The sequence below is a fragment of the Cydia amplana genome, chromosome 20 (genome assembly GCF_948474715.1).
Source record: "Cydia amplana chromosome 20, ilCydAmpl1.1, whole genome shotgun sequence".
Lineage (NCBI taxonomy): Eukaryota > Metazoa > Arthropoda > Insecta > Lepidoptera > Tortricidae > Cydia > Cydia amplana.
This window is the reverse complement of record NC_086088.1, coordinates 5,822,234-5,847,655: the sequence shown is the minus strand read 5'-3', so window position 1 is coordinate 5,847,655 and position 25,422 is coordinate 5,822,234. Positions and strand designations below refer to the sequence as shown.

The following is a 25,422-nucleotide window of genomic DNA, read 5'->3' as shown; positions in this document are numbered from 1 at the left end:
TGTGATAGGAGGTTTAATTAGGTTAATTAGACGAGTAAAGCTTGTGGATAATGTATTTACTTAGGTACTTTTTAGGGTTCCGTACCTAACTACTATAGCCTAATACTAAGATTACTGTACGTCTAGGTGTCTGTCACCAGGCTGTATCTCATGAACCGTGACAGCTAAAATCTTCACAGATGATGTATTTCTGTTGCCGCTATAACAACAAATAGTAAAAACAGAATAAAATCAATTTTTAAGTGGGGCGCCACGTTTGCAACAAACGTATTTTTTTTGGAGTTTTTTGCGTAATGGTACGGAACCCTTCCTGCGTCCGACTGGCATTTGGCCGGTTATTATCAAATTGTGAAACCTTACCTTATAGGTAATGATATTATGTAGTACAAATAATACAACTTCAACTAAAATGATTTATTGAAATAATTTAACTACGACCTCGGATTGGATTTAGATGCCTTATTTTTTTACATTCGAATTCGTTGTTTTATCTCTCTCATTGTGAGTGTCGATTTCATTGTAGGCTGGTCTGTAATAAGGGGAAAACAGAATCGTTACCAATAATATATAGGTACTTACTCATTCCTGCCGTTTCATGTGCAAAGATGCCCAAGATGCTTACGGCATTACGTTATGTTCAAGCAGAAACGTCACTTTTGACACGTACCTACAGACAGACAGACATAACATATTCATAACCTCTTATTTTAATCAGAATATGCCTTAGGGGGTCCTCCCATTCTGTCAGAGTCTGTTTTTTATTATTATTGCCAGGTAGGTATAAGCTAATTGTAGCGATACTATCTCAGGGCCAAATAGAATCTTGCCAAGCTTTAACACATTCAGTGCCGAAAACCTGACTATCGGGTATTTTATGATTTCGTTCCCAGGCCGGACGTCCCGATAGTCGGGATCGTGGTACTACAGTTTTATATGACGAAATTGTGGGCTGGCGTCTGGCGTGGATGTCTTGTTTGGCGGGGTAGCAATGAATTGTTTATTTATCGTATGGCTTGGTTATTACTTAAGTCACTGGATACAAAACTTATACTATGAATGAATGTGTTAAAAGCAAACGTACCCATCCGGATGTCCGATCCATGAAATGGTCCGTCTAATGATGTTGAAACCACGCTGTTTTGCCAGTGCGTCACATCTGCGCGTATCTTCTTCGCCCATGTTTCCATTCTCAGCCGTGTTCCTGGCGGAAATTAACAATAGGTATTGAGCGGCCAAGGTGGTCACAAAATCTGAACACGCACTCTAACGCCCTGACAATAGAGGCGTGTTCAGATATTTGTGAGCGCCTTAGCCGCTCCGATATATCTGATGGCGACTGTACGGTGTAGCTTATGTAGGTTAGTGATACCACAGAATAAGTAATAGTACTACCGTTAGAAAGGACACTTCCTACAAAACCGAAGTTTGACAGCGATTCAGGGTCAAATCTTGATATCCCTTTCTAACTTATGGCACTATCCCTTTCTGCTATTTAGGGTTGTCAAATTTCAAGTCATCATCTTATCTGTGGTCGTGCACGCAAAGGGACGTCAAGTTGTGTCAACCCTTTGCTCGGAGCAATGCTGAGCCGAACGGAGTCGAGTTTGCCCGAAGTCAGGAGTGTCTCCCCACTGGTGATACTTACATGAGGCAGTGGATGAATTCTCCATTGCAATGCGTGCTAGTGTACAGGAATGGAGGTACGCAGTCCTGCGTGCGGTCGTCGACTTTGAATACGGATGCAATGCCTATAAGAACTTCTTTTGGACCCCTCCAAGTGATTATTGGACCTCCGTGATCGTTCTAGAATAAATATATTATTATTTTATTATACCTACTTAGTACATACATGGCATTACAGTAGCATTATATTTATTTTATATAGCATTTATTATTATATAGCATTACAGTCCACGACTCTTCTCTTTTCGCACAGATTCCTTCAGTTACCAACTTACCAAGTCACTGTGAAATTACAAAACTAAAATAGGTAGGTACGAAAAATTTTTTTGGTAGGTACTTAAACAATAAAACAAAACACGAATTAATTCGATTTGGGTGACGACGTACCTACATCGTACAGTCGGCAGCAATAGTTGCTAAACGGGCGAGGTTATCAAAATAATCTTGACGCGACTTTATTGTTAAGAGAATAAGAGGTCAAGGTAATTATGAATACCTCGCCCGCTTAGCAACTTCTTCAAGGTTCTGAAGTCTAACAAGTCCAAGTATAAGTATATTTAGGCTTACTTTAGCCATTTTGACATTTGTGTTTGTTAAGCGGGATTTACATTATTAAATTAGTATCATACGTGTTGAACTCAGTTTCACGAAAGTAGTTTCGATATACTTACCTGATACGAAAGTAATTTCGTGAAATAATTAGTGTCGTGAAATTCACAGTGTCGCAGTGACTATGGCCCCATCAGCATCGATGCTACACGTCCGCACAGCGCAGGCACTTTCGCGACACTAGTTTTTCACGTCGCATTTACACTACATAATTATATGCTATTAGCTTTCTTGAAATTAATGCATGCATTACAAAAATATGGAATTATTCGTGATTCGTGAAACTGTTGGTAAAAGTAATGTCACGAAATCAATTTCACGCCATCAATTTCGTAATTCGTAATTTAAAATTTCGTAAATCGCGCTTTAGAAAAAGGCATAAACTAACAAAGGTTTGTTGAGTTTTATGACTAAGGAGGTGAGTTTTACCTCTTAATTACTTACTGGTACTCTATAAAGGTGATAGTTTCTTACCTGACAAATGCCTCTTCTCCTTGTAAATTGTCTTAGATGGAAACACTGCAAAGGACACCATACACATATAAAAACCGGCCAAGTGCGAGTCGGACTCGCGCACGGAGGGTTCCGCACCATCAACAAAAAATAGAGCAAAAAAATCGTGTTTGTTGTATGGGAGCCCCCCTTAAATATTTTATTTTATTTTTAGTATTTGTTGCTATAGCGGCAACAGAGATACATCTTTTGTGAAAATTTCAACTCTCTAGCTAGCTATCGCGGTTCATCAGATACAGCCTGGTGACAGACGGACGGACGGACGGACGGATAGCGAAGTCTTAGTAATAGGGTCCCGTTTTTTACCCTTTGGGTACGGAACCCTAAAAATGACTTTCGCTAAACACACACTTTGTTTTCTATGGAAAGCATCAAGTGATCATTCACCGTCACAGAAAACGAAGTGTCGATCCGGACCGATCACCCAGCCAAATAAGACATCCGCGCCAGGCCACAAACATTTCGTCATATTAAAGCTGTAGTACCACGATCCCGATTATCGGGTCGTCCGGCCTGGGAACGAAATCATAAAATACCCGATAGTCGGGTTTTCGGCACTGAATGTGTTAAAGGCCAGAGCACACCGACTGCGCGTGCGTCACGCACACTTCACGGAAGCAGTGTGCCGTCTCTCATAAGGATCTGTATATTACAACGAGCACGTGAACGTCTACGCACACGCGCCCGGTCTGCACAGACCTTTTGTGTGAGTAATTCATTATTGTTTGTGTAATTCATTATTGTTTGTGTGAGTAATTCATTATTGTTTATGTGAGTAATTCATTATATAGGTAAGTTTCCTACCTTGCCTCCTACCCTCAAGGCTCCCGGCCCGCAATCTCTTACAAAAGTTTTATCTTCTGCGGAATCCCCAATAATATCCCCAGCGTCATCCAGTTTACCAGCATCCAGGCTACAGATCATGTACTTCTCTATTATACTCCTAAATGTCTCGCTGTCGAATGCGTCCATGCAATCTTCTTTGGAGGCGAGTTTGACTGGACCGTAGAGCAGAGAGTCCTGGTTGTAATCCAATGTGTCATTCACCTGAAGTTGGAAAAACAATGCTCAATAATGGGACGGTCGAAGTATTTTACACATTAGGCCGGTTACTAAACTTTAAATTGTTCGAGAGCATCACATTATATCCTACAGTATATTTGTGTTTGGAATATAATAGAACACTATTTTGTGAATGTATGTGTAAAGTAATCTCTAAAAAATATATTGAGATTTTTGGAAAAAAAAAATTAAAAATTTAGTTTTTAAAAAGATGTAAACATCAAATTCTACAGTAGTGATTTTTTGTTCAAAAGGCATAACTAAATATTTTACACTGTAAGTAAAATATGCACCACTTTTTTAGTGGTGCATACGTCACGAGCAATAAAAATGTTTGAAATAAATAATTACAATACAACATTAATTAAACACTTGGTGATTTTCCACTATATTGTTACGCCAATTATTCTACTCAATCTAATAAAATAAAAAACCAGGGGATTTTATTTTTACTATTTTTTAAACAATTATAACGTATTTTACCCCACGCGCATTAATTCTACAGTATATTTTTTTAATGCACCATACAGCCTGTAATTAATGTTATCACAACGTCAAAGAATCTCCTATTAATACAATGAGCTTTTGTCACAATTGTAAAAATGGCTATCGTTAAATTATTTAAATGATCGGCGCGGGGCGGGAGGGGAAGCGATGGCGATACCTCAAGGCCGCACGGCCGCAAAGCAACGGATTGGATAGGATGAAGGTATCTTAGGGCGGTTACAGAGTAGCGTTTTATACGAGCGTACGCGTACAGTCACCAGCAATTAAATGTCTGCTAGTGCACGAAAATACTAACGACCTTTTTTCCTACGTCCAGTTGACCTAAGTTTAAAATGTATAAATTGCGAAACTTGTAACGACATGTGTCCCACGTTTAGCTGACCTAAGTTTAAAAAGTCTACCGTACCGCGAAGAAATTCAAAGGTGTATGTGAAGTCCCCAATTCGCATTGGGCTAGCGTGGGGACTACCGTACGAAACTGATAATTTTATTTAACATCACGATTTTTGGTCGTTCATGAACTATCAAAAGTGACGTTTCTTCAAATAAAAACGTCACTTTTGACACTTGTATGGATGGGATATGTCAGTGTCAAACAAGTGACTAAAGTGACGTTTTTTTTTAGAAACGTCACTTGACACTTGTATGGATGGGATATGTCAGGGTCAAACAAGTGAGAAAGGTGACGTGTTTTTAAGAAACGTCACTCTTGACACTTGTATGGATGGGATATGTCAGTGTCAAACAAGTGACAAAAGTGACTTTTTTTTTAAAGAAACGTCAGTTTTGACAAGTATGGATGGGCTATGTCAGTGTCAAACAAGTGACAAAAGTGGCGTTTTTGAAGAAACGTCACTCTTGACACTTGTATGGATGGGCTATGTCAGTGTCAAACAAGTGACAAAAGTGACGTTTTTAAAGAAACGTCACTCTTGACATTGACACTTGTATGGATGGGATATGTCAGGTCAGGGTCAAACAAGTGACAAAAGTGACGTTTTTGAAGAAACGTCACTTGACACTTGTATGGATGGGATATGTCAGGGTCAAACAAGTGAGAAAGGTGACTTTTTTTAAGAAACGTCACTTTGACACTTGTATGGATGGGATATGTCGGTGTCAAACAAGTGAAAATGTGACGTTTTTTTAAGAAACGTCACTCTTGACACTTGTATGGATGGGATATGTCAGGGTCAAACAAGTGAGAAAGCTGAAAGTTTTTTAAGAAACGTCACTAATACACTTGTTTGGATGGGATTGTCGGTGTCAAACAAGTGACAAAAGTGACGTTTTTTATGAAACGTCACTATTGACACTTGTATGGATGGGATATGTCAGTGTCAATCAAGTGACTAAAGTGACGTTTTTTTTAGAAACGTTACTCTTGACACTTGTATGGATGGGCTATGTCAGGGTCAAACAAGTGACAAAAGTGACGTTTTTGTAGGAACGTCACTCTTGGCACTTGTATGGATGGGATATGTCAGTGACAAAAGTGAGTTTTTTAAAGAAACGTCACTTTTGACATATGGATGGGCTATGTCAGTGTCAAACAAGTGACAAGAGTGACGTTTTTTATGAAACGTCACTATTGACACTTGTATGGATGGGATATGTCAGGGTCAAACAAGTGAAAATGTGACGTTTTTTTAAGAAACGTCACTCTTGACACTTGTATGGATGGGATATGTCAGTGTCAAAAAAGTGACAAAAGTGACTTTTTTTTAAAAGAAACGTCACTTTTGACATGTATGGATGGGCTATGTTAGTGTCAAACAAGTGACAAAAGTGACGTTTTTGAAGAAACGTCACTCTTGACACTTGTATGGATGGGATATGTCAGGGTCAAACAAGTGAATATGTGACGTTTTTTTAAGAAACGTCACTCTTGACACTTGTATGGATGGGATATGTCAGGGTCAAACAAGTGAGAAAGCTGAATTTTTTTTAAGAAACGTCACTAATACACTTGTATGGATGGGATTGTCGGTGTCAAACAAGTGACAAAAGTGACGTTTTTTATGAAACGTCACTATTGACACTTGTATGGATGGGATATGTCAGTGTCAAACAAGTGAGAAAGGTGACGTTTTTTTTAGAAACGTTACTCTTGACACTTGTATGGATGGGCTATGTCAGTGTCAAACAAGTGACAAAAGTGACGTTTTTGTAGGAACGTCACTCTTGGCACTTGTATGGATGGGATATGTCAGTGACAAAAGTGACTTTTTTTAAAGAAACGTCACTTTTGACATATGGATGGGCTATGTCAGTGTCAAACAAGTGACAAGAGTGACGTTTTTGAAGAAACGTCGCTCTTGACACTAGTATGGATGGGATATGTCAGGGTCAAACAAGTGAGAAATGTGACTTTTTTTTAAGAAACGTCACTTTTGACACTTGTATGGATGGGATATATGTCGTTGTCAAACAAGTGACAAAAGTGACGTTTTTTTTAGAAACGTCACTTGACACTTGTATGGATGGGATATGTCAGGGTCAAACAAGTGAGAAACTTGACGTGTTTTTAAGAAACGTCACTCTTGACACTTGTATGGATGGGCTATGTCAGTGTCAAACAAGTGACAAAAGTGACGTTTTTGAAGAAACGTCACTTTTGACATGTATGGATGGGCTATGGCAGTGTCAAACAAGTGACAAAAGTGACGTTTTTTTAGAAACGTCACTCTTGACACTTGTATGGATGGGCTATATCAGTGTCAAACAAGTGACAAAAGTGACGTTTTTGAAGAAACGTCACTTTTGACATGTATGGATGGGCTATGGCAGTGTCAAACAAGTGACAAAAGTGACGTTTTTGAAGGAACGTCACTCTTGACACTTGTATGGATGGGATATGTCAGGGTCAAACAAGTGAGAAAGGTGACGTTTTTTTTACTAATATTGACTTTCAAAGTATTGTCATTAGGCTTTTTGAACGTAGCTATTTTGAGCGTAGCAATTTTAAAAGTATTGGTCTCAAATTATTTGTTATTTATTTTGATTTCTCGCAAAGCACTTGTTATTATTCCAATATTTTTTTGATAACACGTGTTAAATAAACAGATAATTGTAGAAATATAAAATTTTCGAGTGTAGGATGAATAAACATATTTTTTAAGCATAAAATAAAAAATAAAAAATCATAATAAATAGATCTCACGGTATCCGAGTGGTGCAAATTTTCATATCAATTGAGATTAATATTATGACCTAATCATCAAATTTTCGAATTGTGTAGGAATTTTTAAGTTACATTTATATCGATTATTTAAAAAAAAACTATAGATTGAGCTTACTGTACACAGCTCACAGGAAACTCTCGGGATTTCTTTGTTATTAATCATGAACTAACTTAAGACATATAATTGATACATTATCCCGACTGTATGATTCATTCATTCATTCATGATATGGTCATTAATTTCATGAAGAGCTCAATTACGGTACTGGAGATAATCGTATCGTGGGCATCTAAATATTGATTAGAAAAACCCTAAATATTGATTAGAAAAAGCTTTCGAAACTGTACGAATTAATGCAAGCAAAATTTTTTCTTCCCCCGCCTACATGGCGCCAGTATAGGTTTGGTTTTCCTGCCAATCTCTATAATTGTGCCATTCTTAGTAAAGTAAAATGGGTGAATATATTTTTTTAGTATTTCTTGAGATAGCTCACAAAAGTTTTAATGTATAAAGATCGTTATTTTATAGGTAGGTACGACAGTGGAAGTCCATTTCGAACCGAATATTATTAGTATCTAGGTATGTGTTGTTATAGCGGTAACAGAAATATATCATCTGTGAAAATTTCAACTGTCTAGCTATCACAGTTCATGAAATACAGCCTGATCTCTTATGTTTCCCGTTTTTACCCTTTAGGTACGGAACCCTAATAGAATACTTTGCAAGTAATATTTCTCTTGAAGTACTAGAAACTAAAACTTCACATACAGACAAAGCCACATCCAGAACAGGGAAAATTATTAAATAATCTCACCTCTCTCCATTTCTGTAAATGTCCCCACCCAAACACAATAGCATCAGTGCCGGGTTCTTGCAACTTTATATCATAGTTGATATCAATCTTGTTGGGAATGTACGAGCAATGATCTAAGTATGATCTGTCATTGAAGTTGTAAGGTTTTTCCACTTTTACTAGCGCGAGGTCGATATTCGCCCATCGTTCAACCCGTGGATAGTCAAATTGGTAATCTGAAATAAGTAGTTCTCGAGATAGAATAGAATAGAATTTCTTTATTTGCCAGAATATAGAATGTGAAATATTTAGCGACGGACACGACAGACGGACAGAGTCGCACCATAAGGATTCCTTTTGTACCTTTTTGGTACGCAACCCTAAAAAAATGAAAGAGCGCTGGAAGCCGAGCGGCAAGAGTGTGCGATTTCCAATTCGGAGGTTGCGGCGTCAAACCCTGGCTCGTATCAATGAGTTCGCGGATCGTAGTTATATAGGTACATACCTAGCTACAATCATTTGATGAAGGAAAAAATCGTGAGGAAACCAGACTAATCCAAATAAGGCCCAGTTTCCCGTCCCCTCTGGGTTGGAAGGTAACTTTCGTAAAAGCTAGTGCATGGAATTCTATTTCTTATCTGCATGCATTCACGTATATCTCAGGACTGGCCTTACAGGCAACAGGAATGGGGCATGAATGGGGCCAGTACAGCGGCGTGACAACGCTACAACGCGATTGGTAGATGAGTTCGTCACGCGCGCGATTGGTCGCAACTAGTTGCGTTAGACTGCACGATTGGCTTGAATTCGTGAGTGACACCGCTGAACTAGTACCAGTTTTAGTGCCCGTAAGGCCCGTCCTGAGATATACGTAACGTATGTCTGTCTATATGCCTCACCCACAGGTAAGCACTTGAATACGATCTTCCTCTTAGTATAATCAGTGCACCGGTCTTCGTTGAGCAGGTCGTAATTCACATATTTCAAGTAGCCCGCGATGGCGTACATGTATTTAACGTCCTCTACACAGGCGGCTGAGGTCAGGATGTACCAGCGGCTGACTATGGCGCCGCCGCAGAGCCAGGCGTCGTATTGTATGGAGTCGTTTGCTTTTATGAAGTAAACCTATGTGAAAAAAAATACACCGCTGATGATAATATGACAAGTGCTGGATTGGCAATATTAATTCAATAAATGTAACAAGCTCATTTCAACATTCGGCGTGTCTATTGAAAAAAAGTTAAACTTTAGAAATAAAAAAATCATGCTTACGCTCCGTAGCGATCGAAACGCAATGTCACTGTCGCACTAATATGGAAGAGTGATAGAGAGACACAGCGTTTCTTTGTCGTAGCGATAGCGAGTGTCACGCTAGGCCGGCTGAATATTTAATTTTATACAAGTATTGTTTAATGCATTGTGCATTTAGACTGACTGTATCACCAATAATTTACCACATAATTCCTGTTCCTCGTGAGCTCCCTCCCATCTAGCACCCTACGTTCTGCTTTGGTTACTGCAACAATAGTTTAGTTATAATTACTATTTTCCTAAACTCATTTACAGTCTAAGACCATTTGACAAGTAAGATTATACCATTGACGTATAATATCTAAGGACGGGCTAATGGGGCACTAAACATCGTACTAGTTCAGCGGTGCTACCCACGAATTCCAGCCAATCGTACAGTCTAACGCGACTAGTTGCGACCAATAGCGCGCGTGATGCGAACTCATCAACCAATCGCGTTGTAGCGATTTCACACCGCTGTACTGGCCCCTGTCATGCCTCATTATTATTGCCCGTAAAGCCAGTCCCCAGATATCTATGTCAATGGATTATACCGTGGAAGAAAAAACTCGTAAGTATAGTAACTCTTATATTAATTATACATATTCACACATATACATAACATATTATATTTAATATCTCACTAAAGTAGTTAAGATTAGGATGACTCACGTATAAGGTGAGGATGGCCAGGTCTAGGCCGTGTCCGGGCCGGAGCTTCCGGACCTTGGTTTTCTATGGAAAGCATCATTTGATCACTTGTTATCTGTCAGTGTTGGCCGAACGTTAATCCCAATTACCATTAAAAATTAACCATTGAAAAGGTTAATTCGAATTAACCATTAACCATTGAAGGAAAATTAATTGTCAATTCGCATTAACATCAATTTGCATTAATATTAATTTATTTCGAACCATTAAAAATTAAAAAGAATTAATGGTTAATGCTTCACAAACCATTAAAAATTAAATCAATTTTTAATGACAATTAAAAATATTATTGATAATTATCAATTAACAAAAATATATCGTAATTTTATAAAGGCGCCCGTAATTTTTATCTAGCTAGTGAACCTCAGGTTTGGTGCAACATAGAAACACGCCGTTTGGTCATCCGACTCGTCTTGATGAGCACTTGGGAGACCAGTACCCAAGATAGAGCTGATGCTGAACCCTGGGTGTACCTAGTGGAATTCAGGTTTGGTGCAACATACACACACGCCGTTTAGGCAATTCGACTCGTCACAATGAGCACTTGGGAGAGCAGTACCCAAGATGGAGCTGATGCTGAACCCTGGCTGTACCTAGTGGAACTCAGGTTTGGTGCAACATAGACACACGCCGTTTAGGCTATTCGACTCGTCACAATGAGCACTTGGGAGAGCAGTACCCAAGATGGAGCTGATGCTGAACCTTGGCTGTACCTAGTGGAACTCAGGTTTCGTGCAACATAGACAAACGCCGTTTTGGTCATCCGACTCGTCTTGGTGAGCACTTGGGAGAGCAGTACCCAAGATAGAGCTCATGCTGAACCCTGGCAGTACCTAATGGAACTCAGGTTTGGTGCAACATAGACAAACGCCGTTTTGGTCATCCGACTCGTCTTGATGAGCACTTGGAGAGCAGTACCCAAGGTAGAGCTGATGCTGAACCCTGGCAGTACCCAATGGAACTCAGGTTTGGTGCAACATAGACAAACGCCGTTTTAGTCATCCGACTCGTCTTGGTGAGCACTTAGGAGAGCAGTTCCCAAGATAGAGCTGATGCTGAACCCTGGCTGTACCTAGTGGAACTCAGGTTTGGTGCAACATAGACACACGCCGTTTAGGCTATTCGACTCGTCACAATGAGCACTTGGGAGAGCAGTACCCAAGATGGACCAGATGCTGAACCTTGGCTGTACCTAGTGGAACTCAGGTTTGGTGCAACATAGACAAACGCCGTTTTGGTCATCCGACTCGTCTTGGTGAGCACTTGGGAGAGCAGTACCCAAGATAGAGCTGATGCTGAACCCTGGCAGTACCTAATGGAACTCAGGTTTGGTGCAACATAGACAAACGCCGTTTTGGTCATCCGACTCGTCTTGATGAGAACTTGGAGAGCAGTACCTAAGATAGAGCTAATGCTGAACCCTGGCAGTACCTAGTGGAACTCAGGTTTGGTGCAACATAGACACACGCCGTTTTGGTCATCCGACTCGTCTTGATGAGCACTTGGGAGAGCAGTACCCAAGATAGAGTTGATGCTGAACCCTGGCAGTACCTAATGGAACTCAGGTTTGGTGCAACATAGACAAACGCCGTTTTGGTCATCCGACTCGTCTTGATGAGCACTTGGGAGAGCAGTACCCATGTTAGAGCTGAGGCTGAACCCTGGCTGTACTTAGTGGAACTCAGGTTTGGTGCAACATAGACACACGCCGTTTTGGTCGTCCGACTCGTCTTGATGAGCACTTGGGAGAGCAGTACCCAAGATAGAGCTGATGCTGAACCCTGGCTGTACCTAGTGGAACTCAGGTTTGGTGCAACATAGACACCCGCCGTTTTGGTCATCCGACTTGTCTTGATGAGCACTTGGGAGACAAGTACCCAAGATAGAGCTGATGCTGAACCCTGGGTGTACCTAGTGGAATTCAGGTTTGGTGCAACATACACACACGCCGTTTTGGTCATCCGACTCGTCTTGATGAGCACTTGGGAGAGCAGTACCCAAGATAGAGCTGATGCTGGACCCTGGCAGTACCTAGTGGAACTCAGGTTTGGTGCAACATAGACAAACGCCGTTTTGATCATCCGACTCGACTTGATGAGCACTTGGGAGAGCAGTACCCAAGATATAGCTGATGCTGAACCCTGGCAGTACCTAATGGAACACAGGTTCGGTGCAACATAGACAAACGCCGTTTTGGTCATCCGACTCGTCTTGATGAGCACTTGGGAGACCAGTACCCAAGATAGAGCTGATGCTGAACCCTGGCTGTACCTAGTGGAACTCAGGTTTGGTGCAACATAGACACATGCCGTTTTGGTCATCCGACTCGTCTTGATGAGCACTTGGGAGAGCAGTACCCAAGATAGAGCTGATGCTGAACCCTGGCTGTACTTAGTGGAACTCAGGTTTGGTGCAACATAGACAAACGCCGTTTTGGTCATCCGACTCGTATTAATGATCACTTGGGAGAGCAGTACCCAAGATAGAGCTAATGCTGTACCCTGGCTGTACCTAGTGGAACTCAGGTTTGGTGCAACATAGACACACGCCGTTTTGGTCATCCGACTTGTCTTGATGAGCACTTGGGAGAGCAGTACCCAAGATAGAGCTGATGCTGAACAGCTGGCTGTACCTAGTGGAACTCAGGTTTGGTGCAACATAGAAACACGCCGTTTTGGTCATCCGACTCGTCTTGATGAGCACTTGGGAGAGCAGTACCCAAGATTGAGCTGATGCTGAACCCTAGCTATACCTAGTGGAACTCAGGTTTGGTGCAACATAGACACATGCCGTTTTAGTCATCCGACTCGTCTTGATGAGCACTTAGGAGAGCAGTACCCAAGATAGAGCTGATGCTGAACCCTGGCTGTACTTAGTGGAACTCAGGTTTGGTGCAACATAGACAAACGCCGTTTTGGTCATCCGACTCGTCTTGATGAGCACTTGGGAGAGCAGTACCCAAGATAGAGCTAATGCTGAACCCTGGCTGTACCTAGTGGAACTCAGGTTTGGTGCAACATAGACACACGCCGTTTTGGTCATCCGACTCGTCTTGATGAGCACTTGGGAGAGCAGTACCCGCAGGTTCACATCTTGAACCTGCGGGTACTGCCAGGGTTCAGCATCAGCTCTATCTTGGGTACTGCTCTCCCAAGTGCTCGTCAAGATGTGACGGATGACCAAAACGGCGTTTGTCTATGTTGCACCAAATCTGAGTTCCATTAGGTACTGCCAGGGTTCAGCATCAGCTCAATCTTGGGTACTGCTCTCCCAAGTGCTCATCAAGACGAGTCGGATGACCAAAACGGCGTGTGTCTATGTTGCACCAAACCTGAGTTCCACTAGGTACTGCCAGGGTTCAGCATCAGCTCTATCTTGGGTACTGCTCTCCCAAGTGCTCATCAAGACGAGTCGGATGACCAAAACGGCGTTTATCTATGTTGCACCAAACCTGAGTTCCATTAGGTACTGCCAGGGTTCAGCATCAGCTCTATCTTGGGTACTGCTCTCCCAAGTGCTCATCAAGACGAGTCGGATGACTAAAACGGCGTTTGTCTATGTTGCACCATACCTGAGTTCCACTAGGTACTGCCAGGGTTCAGCATCAGCTCTATCTTGGGTACTGCTCTCCCAAGTGCTCATCAAGACGAGTCGGATGACCAAAACGGCGTTTGTCTATGTTGCACCAGACCTGAGTTCCATTAGGTACTGCCAGGGTTCAGCATCAGCTCTATCTTGGGCACTGCTCTCCCAAGTGCTCATCAAGACGAGTCGGATGACCAAAACGGCGTGTGTCTATGTTGCACCAAACCTAAGTTCCACTAGGTACTGCCAGGGTTCAGCATCAGCTCTATCTTGGGTACTGCTCTCCCAAGTGCTCATCAAGACGATTCGGATGACCAAAACGGCGTTTGTCTATGTTGCACCAAACCTGAGTTCCATTAGGTACTGCCAGGGTTCAGCATCAGCTCTATCTTGGGTACTGCTCTCCCAAGTGCTCATCAAGACGAGTCGGATGACCAAACCGGCGTTTGTCTATGTTGCACCAAACCTGAGTTCCATTAGGTACTGCCAGGGTTTAGCATCAGCTCTATCTTGGGTACTGCTCTCCCAAGTGCTCATCAAGACGAGTCGGATGACCAAAACGGCGTTTGTCTATGTTGCACCAAACCTGAGTTCCATTAGGTACTGCCAGGGTTCAGCATCAGCTCTATCTTGGGTACTGCTCTCCCAAGTGCTCATCAAGACGAGTCGGATGACTAAAACGGCGTTTGTCTATGTTGCACCATACCTGAGTTCCACTAGGTACTGCCAGGGTTCAGCATCAGCTCTATCTTGGGTACTGCTCTCCCAAGTGCTCATCAAGACGAGTCGGATGACCAAAACGGCGTTTGTCTATGTTGCACCAAACCTGAGTTCCATTAGGTACTGCCAGGGTTCAGCATCAGCTCTATCTTGGGTACTGCTCTCCCAAGTGCTCATCAAGACGAGTCGGATGACTAAAACGGCGTTTGTCTATGTTGCACCAGACCTGAGTTCCATTAGGTACTGCCAGGGTTCAGCATCAGCTCTATCTTGGGCACTGCTCTCCCAAGTGCTCATCAAGACGAGTCGGATGACCAAAACGGCGTGTGTCTATGTTGCACCAAACCTAAGTTCCACTAGGTACTGCCAGGGTTCAGCATCAGCTCTATCTTGGGTACTGCTCTCCCAAGTGCTCATCAAGACGATTCGGATGACCAAAACGGCGTTTGTCTATGTTGCACCAAACCTGAGTTCCATTAGGTACTGCCAGGGTTCAGCATCAGCTCTATCTTGGGTACTGCTCTCCCAAGTGCTCATCAAGACGAGTCGGATGACCAAACCGGCGTTTGTCTATGTTGCACCAAACCTGAGTTCCATTAGGTACTGCCAGGGTTTAGCATCAGCTCTATCTTGGGTACTGCTCTCCCAAGTGCTCATCAAGACGAGTCGGATGACCAAAACGGCGTTTGTCTATGTTGCACCAAACCTGAGTTCCATTAGGTACTGCCAGGGTTCAGCATCAGCTCTATCTTGGGTACTGCTCTCCCAAGTGCTCATCAAGACGAGTCGGATGACTAAAACGGCGTTTGTCTATGTTGCACCATACCTGAGTTCCACTAGGTACTGCCAGGGTTCAGCATCAGCTCTATCTTGGGTACTGCTCTCCCAAGTGCTCATCAAGACGAGTCGGATGACCAAAACGGCGTTTGTCTATGTTGCACCAAACCTGAGTTCCATTAGGTACTGCCAGGGTTCAGCATCAGCTCTATCTTGGGTACTGCTCTCCCAAGTGCTCATCAAGACGAGTCGGATGACTAAAACGGCGTTTGTCTATGTTGCACCATACCTGAGTTCCATTAGGTACTGCCAGGGTTTAGCATCAGCTCTATCTTGGGCACTGCTCTCCCAAGTGCTCATCAAGACGAGTCGGATGACCAAAACGGCGTTTGTCTATGTTGCACCAAACCTGAGTTCCATTAGGTACTGCCAGGGTTCAGCATCAGCTCAATCTTGGGTACTGCTCTCCCAAGTGCTCATCAAGACAAGTCGGATGACCAAAACGGCGTGTGTCTATGTTGCACCAAACCTGAGTTCCACTAGGTACTGCCAGGGTTCAGCATCAGCTCTATCTTGGGTACTGCTCTCCCAAGTGCTCATCAAGACGAGTCGGATGACCAAAACGGCGTTTGTCTATGTTGCACCAAACCTGAGTTCCATTAGGTACTGCCAGGGTTCAGCATCAGCTCTATCTTGGGTACTACTCTCCCAAGTGCTCATCAAGACGAGTCGGATGACCAAACCGGCGTTTGTCTATGTTGCACCAAACCTGAGTTCCATTAGGTACTGCCAGGGTTTAGCATCAGCTCTATCTTGGGTACTGCTCTCCCAAGTGCTCATCAAGACGAGTCGGATGACCAAAACGGCGTTTGTCTATGTTGCACCAAACCTGAGTTCCATTAGGTACTGCCAGGGTTCAGCATCAGCTCTATCTTGGGTACTGCTCTCCCAAGTGCTCATCAAGACGAGTCGGATGACCAAAACGGCGTTTGTCTATGTTGCACCAAACCTGAGTTCCATTAGGTACTGCCAGGGTTCAGCATCAGCTCTATCTTGGGTACTGCTCTCCCAAGTGCTCATCAAGACGAGTCGGATGACTAAAACGGCGTTTGTCTATGTTGCACCAAACCTGAGTTCCATTAGGTACTGCCAGGGTTCAGCATCAGCTCTATCTTGGGTACTGCTCTCCCAAGTGCTCATCAAGACGAGTCGGATGACCAAAACGGCGTGTGTCTATGTTGCACCAAACCTGAGTTCCACTAGGTACAGCCAAGGTTCAGCATCAGCTCCATCTTGGGTACTGCTCTCCCAAGTGCTCATTGTGACGAGTCGAATAGCCTAAACGGCGTGTGTCTATGTTGCACCAAACCTGAGTTCCAGTAGGTACCTACTGCCAGGTTTCAGGGTCATTTTTTTGTCTCATTTTAAAATATCACGACCTGATAATTCACTGAAGCTTGTATTCATATGCTTATTTTTAATTTTAAGTTTCTAAGTTTCCAAGTTTCTAAGCAATAGTAACATTAATTATTAGTTTATGAAAAAATTGATTTAATTGCATTAAACGTTAATTTAGATTGACAATCAATGTAATTAAACGTCTCAAAATTCAATTCTAATTAACTTAATTTAAATTGATGCGTAATGCAATTGACTAATTGCGGATTTAATGGTTAATGGAAATGATTAATTGTTAATTAGAATTACACATTACGGCCAACACTGTTATCTGTCATAGAAAAGTAAGCGCCGGAAGCTCCGGCCCGGACATGGCTCGGTCTAATGTGAGTAGGGTTTGCACACGACGGATCCGTAATGTATGCGAAGATCCGCGGATCCGGATCCAGATCCGGATAATTTCATACATTCCGGATCCGGATTGCAAGCCCTAAATGTGAGTCATCCTATAATACGTAAGAACTGAATAAGATGAGTTAGGTATAGGTAATTGTAAAGACACAGAGACTTACATTGTAAAATAATTATTATCAATATGAAAATGTAAAGCAAACTGGACGTGTGTTTATATATAAACTTCATTGTAACTGATCATGTTATCTCAATTCATGTCACGGTAGAATGGCGTTTGGCTACAATGCACGATTGCAATTGTAATTGCATTTGTACGTTAAGTATTTTTATGTAATCCGCTAACCGGCCGCCCGTGGCACTCCTTCATAAATTACTCGTAATTTTAACGTAAATTAGTCCTAAAATATTTGTTTATTAGTATAGGTACCTATCTTCAGCACGAGCTTGTGAAGGCCCTTTGCACCTTTAGGGTGCCATAGGTAGGACAACAACATACCTATCTTTGGGTACTCAGAATGTACATAAGCTTTCGTTTAAAAATGAAACCGTAGGTAAGTATCCTAATTTGAAAGGGATCACATGCTCAATCCCCATTTTACATTGCACAAGCAACGTAATGTAAAATTCAAGAGCTATCGAGCTGCAGCACCAGCATCAATACTTTTGATTGCATCTACTCCGCTGCACTATAAGTTTGAAAGTATTTTAACTTATACGCGCTCTAAAATTTCAGCGCTGAAAGTATTTTAACTTATTTGCGAGTTCGTAAACGGTCGATTTAGGAAAGCACTCAGGAAAGTTTAATCATTACATAAAAAACTATAAAAGGGTTTCGAACTAACATACAATGTTAAGTGAACTATTTATCTGAGACCAAATGGAATGCTCTCTGTTGAAGTGTAAATTCAGTTGAGATATGAAATGAAATTTTGTACATTCGCCATCAGATATATCGGAGCGGCCAACGTGTTCACAAAATCTGAACACGCACTCTAACGCCTTGACAATAGAGGCGTGTTCAGATATTTGTGAGCACCTTGGCCGCTCCGATGTATCTGATGGCGACTGTACCTACATAATTGGTTGATGTCCATGCAAGTGGAAATTGGTATATCGGTCTGTGACGGAAGGGCGATCAATATAGGTATTATTAATAATGTCAGAGAAAATTAGTAATCACTGTTTGTAGGGTTTCATTAGAGCACAGCTAAAATCGGTTTGAAAACAAATAAAATATGAAAATTTAACGTTTTTGTCCCAGGACATAATTTGTATCAAAGCAGGACGTTTTATACATTTTTTTTCTGTCACCGAATGTAAGCCACGGCCTACATTTATAAGGGCAGTAAACACATAGGTACCTATTGACAAAAAAAAAACAGATGCGACATCCACCGACGCTCATATTTTAACTGCCCCATTCAATTAAAATTACTTTTTTCTACTCCAGCACTTAAATGTGTCAATTAAATGACTGTCAGTGATATCTAAAGCAATGTCATTTGAATGCTTTGTCTATAGGCTGCTAGCAGTCATCTTATGAGTATAATACAACTGCTTTATTTTTTTTAAAGATACAAGTTCCGATCATCTTGATTGAAACAGGTATGTTTTCATTTACAATAATAACTCTTTTTTTTTTTAAATAATAACTCAATTTTTTTTAAATAATAACTCTTTTTTTTTTATAATCTCTTTTTTTTTAATAATAACTCTTTTTTTTTTTTTTTTTGCAGCTGTCATAGAAAAAGTAATGTATGCGACAGCTCATAATTGGTTCTTAAAATTCAAGGGTCGAAGTTACAAAACGAGACGTAGTCGAGTTTTGTAAAAAAAGACCCGAGAATTTTTAACACCACACTAAGTATCAAAATAATATGAGTGCCGTATCGCTTCGGGGCGGTCTATCGTCCTACACTACCAAAACGTAATACATATATAGATTATCAGTGACATTAAATTTGCACCTTAATACTATGACGATACCGGTTGTTTTTCAATATGAATGTTGTACTGGCACGTGCTAAGTCGGGAGCAAGCGGTTTTGCGATAATAGAGACAATGGCCTTTGTTTGAAAGATTAAGGTTCGAAGCGAAAAGTTCACCTCAGAAGAGCCGTACTATAACTTGTAATCACTCAGAGGCTTGTAAAAAGACCTTTAATTTCATTGTATTTTGAATCTTTATTGACTTTATTTGTTTTGGCAAGTTATTATTCCTAATGGTCGGCTGATTATATAATATTGGAATATTTAAGGCAAAAAGTTAGTTGAGTACTGGGTGGATTATTCGTCAGCTAAAGGTGCATGGTTAGATTACCAAGTTGGGCAGGTTTGGTATGATTAAATTTGAGAATTGCGATAAGTGGCAAGGTTTAGACTTCAAAAATTCGCTAACAGAATGACCCTTTAACTTCAAACTTACGCACCGTAAAAATAACATACTTTTTGATTTCGTTTTCTTTTAAATTGAGTTAGGTTTCACTGTATTCACGAAGTCTATCGAGAGGAATACAGTAAAAATATTATTTCCTTCGTATTTGGGTACCTACCGTTCCTCATTCACTGTAAATACCCGTAAAACACACAGAAACTGTAACTACAGCGGATGACATAGATTTTTTTATAGTAATAAAAAATATTCGAATATTCGAAACCTGAGCGGCTGAATATCAAAACAGGTCGAATATTCGACAAATTCGAATATTCGAATTGCAAGCCCTAATTGAGCCCCATACATTCCACGACTCTTCTCTTTCCGCACAGACTAGAGTTAAGGTTATGTGCGTCAATTTTTTGTACTTTATCCTCATAGACATGGCAAATCCTTCTCCTTAAAAAGTATATGATGAAAGTCTTAGATAAATGCCGTACATGGCGGGAAGAAGTTGATAACTGGAGATATTTTATTGAAGAAATTTGAACTTAAAATAAACTACATGAGGTTCAAATTTCTTCCATTTTTTCCCGCCAGTTATCAACTTCTTCCCGCGGTGTACGGAATGTATCCTTTTGTCTACAGAAATAATGCCTGTTTTCCTGTACGTTTTTGACTCGGTTGAATAATTATTTTTTAGCCCAAATCTCGGTAGGTATGTGTCCGGAATGCGTGCCCAGCTGCCCAGTTGGGTCCCGTACGAGTATTTATTAGGGCCGGAGTGACACATGGTTTAATTACACAATCACAGAGATGTTTAATTAAGCTTTTTTCCTTTATACTGTTTTTAAAGCTCTAATATAATGTAGAACAAATAAAGGACAATATGTAAAAATCCCTACTATTTTGTAAATGTGAAAGTAACACTGTCTGTCTGTTACCTTTTTATATTTAAACCGCTGACATTTGGTTTGGAAATATCATAGTTTGACAGGCCAATTGGAACATCAGAATGATATATCTGAATGATGTTAAATAGTTATCGTGCGTCTCGCTCACGCCAATACATGTACGGAAAAGTACGAGCGGAATGCACGATAACTGAATTACATCAGTTTTTATGTCATTCTGATACCAGGTTCGATCGAATTGGCCTGTGAATCCCATTCATTGTTTGAAAAGGAGGTACTTACGAGGGGTATTCAAAATATTCTCGGTATGAGAATGAAAACAAACAAGTACGAAAAGTTTGATATTTTTATTTTTCAATATACTCCCCCCCTATGTTCATACACTTAAAAGATCGATCAATTATTTTTTTTAATCCTGCATAAAAATATTTTTTATCTTTGGTGTAAAAATGCTCCTCCACTGCCGCCTTCAATGCTTTATCATCGGAAAATTTATTTCCACGCAGATCCTTTTTAAGATTGGGGAACAAAAAGAAGTCGCTGGGGGCTAAGTCCGGACTATACGGTCAGAGGCGTATTTACAAATTTGGCGCCCCGGGCCATTTTGATTTGCCGCCCCCCTTCATCAGTGACGATAAAGTATTTCATTTAAGAAAAAAAACCTGCAACAAGTACCTTTGGGGTGTGAAATAAAAAAAAGTAAACATTTACCATTTACTCACATAGGCATTTTAGTTCAGTCATTATAGATTTTGACCCGTGAATAATTCGTTCTTGGTGTAAATTCAAAAAGTAGACTGAATCGGGCTCCTGTGTATACCTATACGAAAAATGTTTTTTTTTTCAAAAAAAACCGTTTTTCTTGAATAACTCGGCCATTTTTGATTTTACAGTAAAACCGCGAGGACAAAATTGTAGGAAATTTGATTCTCAACAAGTTTGGTTCTCACAATTTTTCCTTTAGGATCGATATTTTGGAAATTTTGGGGGAAAAAAGGTGGGAACCAAATTTGATCAGAATTTGATTCTCTACAAGTTTAGTCATCTTCATTTATGCCATAAAGTTGAAAATAAACGAAATAATGATAATTTTCAGGTCCAATTCAAAAAATATCGTTTTGGTGCAAAAAAAGTTCGAACAAAAATTGTTTAGAATTTGATTCTCTACAACTTTGTTTCTCTTCATTCATGCCGTAAAACGTGGAACATAGGAGATAATGATAATATTTTGAATTTGTCGCGTTTTTCAGGTTTAATTTCCAAAATATCGATCCTAGAGGAAAAATTGTGAGGACCAAACTTGTAGAGAATCAAATTTCCTAGAATTTTTGTCCTTACGGTTTTACTGTAAAATCAGAAATGGCCGAGTTATTCAAGAAAAACTTTTTTTTTGGAAAAAAACATTTTTCAAATATACACAGGAGCTTGATTCAGTCTACTTTTTGAATTTATACTCCCAGTGACCCCCCCCCGAGGGACCTACGAAAACAAAATCCAAGAACTAATTATTCACGGGTAGGGTCGGTTTTTTGGATAAAATGACTGTACTATTTAGGTACATTGTTTTCCTATGTACAATATGTACAAATTGGTTGACAAAATCATCAATGACGCTGTCGTAATTTAAAACGTTTGTCAGCTCAGCTTCTATATTAAGAAGAGCTAAGCTATTCAGGCGCTCTTCGCTGATAGTGGAACGTAGATATTTTTTAGGGTTCCGTAGCCAAATGGCAAAAACGGAACCCTTATAGATTCGTCATGTCTGTCTGTCTGTCCGTCTGTCCGTCTGTCTGTCCGTCCGTATGTCACAGTCACTTTTCTCCGAAACTATAAGAACTATACTGTTGAAACTTGGTAAGTAGATGTATTCTGTGAACCGCATTAAGATTTTCACACAAAAATAGAAAAAAAACTATAATTTTTTGGGGTTCCCCATACTTCGAACTGAAACTCAATTTTTTTTTCTTCATCAAACCCATACGTGTGGGGTATCTATGGATAGGTCTTCAAAAATGATATTGAGGTTTCTAATATCATTTTTTTCTAAACTGAATAGTTTGCGCGAGAGACACTTCCAAAGTGGTAAAATGTGTGTGTCCCCCCCCCCCCCCTGTAACTTCTAAAATAAGAGAATGATAAAACTAAAAAAAATATACGATGTACATTACCATGTAAACTTCCACCGAAAATTGGTTTGAACGAGATCTAGTAAGTAGTTTTTTTTTTTAATACGTCATAAATCGCCTAAATACGGAACCCTTCATGGGCGAGTCCGACTCGCACTTGGCCGCTTTTTTATTCTTTTGAGTGCAGAAAATGATCGTTCTGCACTGCAATTAGTCACTGCGGTGCAAAGAAAAATGAAAATGGAATGCTTCTTTAAGGCCCTTATGCCCCTTATTTTTTATGAGTACCTAAGCTTAGTTGCCTTAAGCTCATTTTATTGTCGTAGGCGGTCAAAAAATGTTTTAATAAAACACATTCGTCTTGTAGGTCTACCGCGAGATCTAACGGGTATACCTGTACTCTTTTAAGGTTTACGGCTTCGCCGCCCCCTCGAGGCCTACCGCCCCGGGCCATGGCCCCCTTGGCCCTAGGGTAAATACGCCCCTGTATACGGTGGGTGAGTAACAGTTTCAAACCCACATTCAACAATAGCTGCCTTGGCAATATGAGCAGTATGGACGGGGGCGTTGTCATGCAGAAGCATAACACCTTTTTGGTTAACTTTCCTCGCCTCTTTTCTTTGATTACATCCTTTAATTGACGTAGAATGTTAGCGTAGTACTGTCCTGTGATATTTACACCTTTTTCTTTATAATCGATCAGTAATACTCCTTCACAATCCCAAAATATCGTGGCCATGACCTTGCCAGCTGAAGGGATGACCTTGAACTTCTTGGGATGAGCTGAACCCTTAATGTGCCACTGCATGGACTCTTGTTTACTCTCTGGGTCATGATGATGAACCCAGGTTTCATCTCCAGTAACTATTCTTTGCAGCACCTCATCAGGATTTTCACCGCACAGGTCAATAAAATCGGAACAACAAGCTACACGCATGTCTTTTTGAAGCCGAGTCAGCATTCGCGGAACCCATCTTGCACTTACTTTTGACATATTAAGATGGTCATGGATAATATCATGTACGGTACCAATAGAGAGATTGGTTACTTGTGCTATAGATTTTACCTTCACTCGACCATCTTCCAATATAAGTTTTTCCACTTTATCAATATTTTCTTGTGAAGTAGCTACTACAGGCCGGCCAGGTCTAGGGTCGTCTTCAACACTCTCCCTTCCACGTTTAAACTCGCTTGACCACTTTTGAATGGTAGATAAAGAAGGAGCAGACTCACGGTAAACACAATCCATTTCCTCTTTTATGGTTTTTTGATTTTTACCCTGTTTTGTCAAGAATTTTATCACGCATCGATGTTCTAATTTAGTTAACATTGTCAATTCCCACATGATGTTCATGTTTGTTCAGCAATTGCAGAAAAACAAAAGAACATCTCGGTTCGAATTATACTTTTTTTTAATGTCAATGAATAAACCTTAGCGGCCAGTAACGAAAGAAATTTTAGAAGAGGTTGTAAGATATCAATACCGAGAATATTTTGAACGCCCCTCGTACTAAGAAAGCGGGATGAAAATGTTAATTCTACTTAGGTACGCAGACTAAGGGCTCATTTAGACGGCGGGCGAACACGTATAAGATTTTAGTTACATTGCGGAATTTGCGGATCATTGAAGTTACATTAATTCAGCCGACCGATCAAATGACGAAATGTAATGAAACTCGTATGAGAGTTCTCGCACCGTCTAAATGAGCCCTAAGGGCTCATTTGCGAACTCATATATGATTTTAGTTAAGGGGCCCACCGATTAACAGTCCGCCGGACAATATTGGCCTGTCAGTTAGAACAAAAAGTTGACAGTTCTGAAGAACTGACAGGCCGATATCGTCCGGCGGACTGGTAATCAGTGGGCCCCTTTACATTGCCGACCATTGAGGTTACATCAATTCAGCCGACCGATCTAATAAGGGCTGATTTAGAATTTTAGACGGCGCGTAAACTCGCATGCGATTTTAGTTACATTGCGGACTGTTAGTTACCTCCAATTCAAATGACCGATCAAAACCCGCAATGTAATGAAACTCGCATGCGAGTTCTCGCACCGTCTAATGAGCCCTTTCGTGGGCGGAGAAAACTCGTGGATAGAAACTAGCAATACAATAACAAATAATTTACGTAGGTACAAATTAATTGAAGTTTTATTAATAGACATCCAAAGTAAATAAGTCGCGTAGAGCAACGTGTAGGCGGCTTTATTAAGATGAAGCTGTTAACACACTCTATTTATCAAAGCGATGACTATGAAAAACGTAGTTATTTTACAGAATAAAGAAAATCATTTGGCGGCGAAGTTGAAGACGCATGGCGTAGTTTTTAATTAAATGTCGTGCGTGACTAGCTTAGCTGTATATAATATTATTTAAAATTTATTTTATTTATATTTTAAAACTATTTTTTACATTTGGTTAAGTGACAATCGTTTATAGAAAACGCCAAATGTATGGAAATGTCGAGCGGACTTTATGTCGTAGGTTATCTCGATCAAATTTTACGAGTATTTTTCGATAAACGCGACAGTCATGTTGGCCACGGCCCCAAACCCATTACTGAATGAAGGATTTTTATTATGTTCAATGTCCAAAAGTTAAAACAAAAAAGTAAATAGGGATCTACAAGCAACAAAGCTTAAACTTCAAGCCTTTGAAAGGACCGTCGTCATCGCAAAAGCACCGGCTTTCAATTTTTCAAAACTTCACCGAAAGCCCATTTAAAACGATTAAAAAGCCCCCATAGTTTCCAAACAAAGA

At 40.6% G+C, this 25,422-nt stretch overlaps 1 protein-coding gene and 1 long non-coding RNA gene across 2 annotated transcripts in view; both read right to left on the bottom strand.

Annotated features, from left to right (window-relative positions):
* Positions 1-459: 459 nt before the first annotated feature.
* Positions 460-17,534, bottom strand: LOC134657720 (uncharacterized). The gene is made up of 8 exons (XM_063513283.1): positions 17,406-17,534; positions 9,807-9,868; positions 9,252-9,477; positions 8,332-8,588; positions 3,610-3,852; positions 1,646-1,803; positions 1,082-1,201; positions 460-529 (listed from the first exon to the last, which is right to left on the bottom strand). The coding sequence occupies exons 1-8, from the start codon at positions 17,473-17,475 to the stop codon at positions 460-462; spliced, it is 1,206 nt and encodes a 401-aa protein (XP_063369353.1). The 5' UTR covers positions 17,476-17,534.
* A 4,923-nt stretch (positions 17,535-22,457) lies between these two features.
* Positions 22,458-25,422, bottom strand: part of LOC134657598 (uncharacterized) — a 188,166-nt gene continuing 185,201 nt past the window's right edge. Inside the window, exon 3 of the long non-coding RNA XR_010097628.1 lies at positions 22,458-22,778. This is a non-coding gene — a long non-coding RNA (uncharacterized LOC134657598). The remainder of the gene's footprint in view (positions 22,779-25,422) is intronic.